Consider the following 2,094-nt stretch of genomic DNA (forward strand, 5'->3'; position numbering starts at 1 on the left):
CCTATTATGCTAATGAGTTCCTGCTGGGCGTGGCCAACTTGGGAGCCAGCCGGAACTCCGTTCCTGTGCGTTCCTGCCCAAAAATAGCCCTGCCACTGAATACCAGGTGCTGGGGACACAAATTGACAAGGAAGGGCTTTCATGTCCTGCCAGTGGGCTACTCAGAGGTTATCTGGGCGGCTAAATGGGTGGTGAGCAGGATGCTGGACTACATGAAACTGTGTCATGTCCAGCAGGGCTGTTCTAATAACCAAGCCTCACCAAGCTCCCACTTTACAGCACTGATGGTGATGCTGGGGGAGCATCCGTTTATCGTTCTATGTACACCAGCACTCACTTCTTTCAGTGTCCACGTCGGATGAGAAGCAAAGATCTCATATTCTCCAGGAAGCACTCTGAAAAAGGTGAACCTGGAGAAGGGAAAAGGGATTCAGACATTGACTGGCCGCTGTTAAGCATTTCCACCATATTTTTTTCTTGACCATCTATTCATATGCAATTGCAGCTCTGCAATCTAGCACAGTATTGAGCAAACTTCAGAGGACGGCGGAAAACAGGAGGGCCTGGCGAGATCTTGTCCATGGGGTCGCGAAGTGTCGGACTTGACTGTGCGACTGAACAACAAATCTAGCACAGTGGTCTTCAGCCCCAGGGTAGCAGAACCCCTCTACAGCATTGCCATTTTTTTTTTTTTACTGCCATCTGGAAAGGCTTGCTGCACAAAGAGCAAGGACTCCGTGCCTCCTACCCCTCTTGGCATGCACGCTGAGAAAAACAGCATGACAGCGAGGCAATATCACTTATTGATGGAGACATTTCCTCTGTGGCTCTGACCCCGGCTTGCTCCTCACTACAATACCCCACTCAGAGCTTGGCTTATGTTCCTAATTCTCTTAAGAGTGCCATTCACAGTCCTGGGCTTGACACCATTCATGTCATCCCCTACATCCAACTCTTTGGGCAACATCACTCTAATGTCACATGACTTCCTGCCACATGCTTACAGTTCAGTGGGTCCCAGGTCTAGAAATGTTGATGAGCACTGCACCAACCAATAAAATACAGCTACAGATAAACAATATCCCTCAGGCTTGTAACCCAGATCAAACCATTGATAACTCACTTTCCTCCTGGCTGAGTCACTGTTGCTTGAATGATCACCTCTGAACCAGCATTCTTCAGTGCAACCAGGACACCAGCAGGGCCCAGGTCCTGGCCTTTGCTGAGAACCTGCCAGAGATAATGCAGCACTATTTCAATTTCCAGTAATCTGTAGGCAAAACTCCCGACTTCTGCACCACCACCACAGAATAGGCAACTGATCAGACAAGCAGCAGCCAAACAAGGAAAAGAGGCCTCACCTTCCCATTCACAGAGAAGCCTGTAAAAACAAAATTAATGTCGCCTCCTTTAGTGCAAATATCATTGACACCATCCACATGGATCTCCACACTAGTTGGTTCTGGGGAGAAAACAGAGAGGGAATAAAAAAAAAAAAAAGTAGGAACATGCAGCAGCATCCTTTGCTAACCTTGCAGCAGCTTCTAAGAGACAGGTTCATATTTTGCAGGCCTGAACTGTGAACCAAAGCAGTCGTTTTGTAAGTCAAAGCCCTTTGACTTTTGAGATCACAGTAACGCAACATAAGAATCCACTGAAAAGAAGCCATTCCTTGGGGCACTTGTGGGTATTTGCTATGGAAGGTGGAAAGAAACAAACTTGTTTTCAGAAGTTACTATTTAGACATTAAAATGATAATATTTAAACATGGGGCTTCCCTTCCCAACTGCATCGCTCACTGTGCTTGTGATATTTAACTGTTGCTTGAACAGTGAATGAGTGGTTCTGTCTCCTACTTAAAGAGATGCAGCAGTACCAGAGGAAACTATACAATGGATCATATGAAAAATAACAGAAAAATCATTCCATGATGTTTAATCTTATTCTTTTTTCAATCTAGACGTCATAAGATGAATATACACAACGTCATGAAGAAGTGTAGGATGAACTTCTTCTCCGGAGTAACTGTTTCGTTTCGATATCTCTTTTTCATACAAATATCAGTAAGTTCTGCTTCCACATACTCTTTCACCT

The 2,094-nt window shown here is 45.3% G+C and overlaps 1 protein-coding gene across 1 annotated transcript in view; it reads right to left on the bottom strand.

Moving 5' to 3' along the window:
- The window catches only part of LOC107121260 (nodal modulator 1-like), a 52,839-nt gene that overhangs the window by 41,140 nt on the left and 9,605 nt on the right, over window positions 1-2,094 (bottom strand). Inside the window, exons 4-6 of the mRNA XM_015424144.1 lie at window positions 1,362-1,462; window positions 1,124-1,230; window positions 338-410 (exon numbers count right to left, since the gene is read on the bottom strand). Coding sequence (XP_015279630.1) covers window positions 338-410; window positions 1,124-1,230; window positions 1,362-1,462 — 281 coding nt within the window. The remainder of the gene's footprint in view (window positions 1-337; window positions 411-1,123; window positions 1,231-1,361; window positions 1,463-2,094) is intronic.

Source organism: Gekko japonicus, unplaced genomic scaffold (genome assembly GCF_001447785.1).
Source record: "Gekko japonicus isolate JY-2015 unplaced genomic scaffold, Gekko_japonicus_V1.1 scaffold1298, whole genome shotgun sequence".
Classification (NCBI taxonomy): domain Eukaryota; kingdom Metazoa; phylum Chordata; class Lepidosauria; order Squamata; family Gekkonidae; genus Gekko; species Gekko japonicus.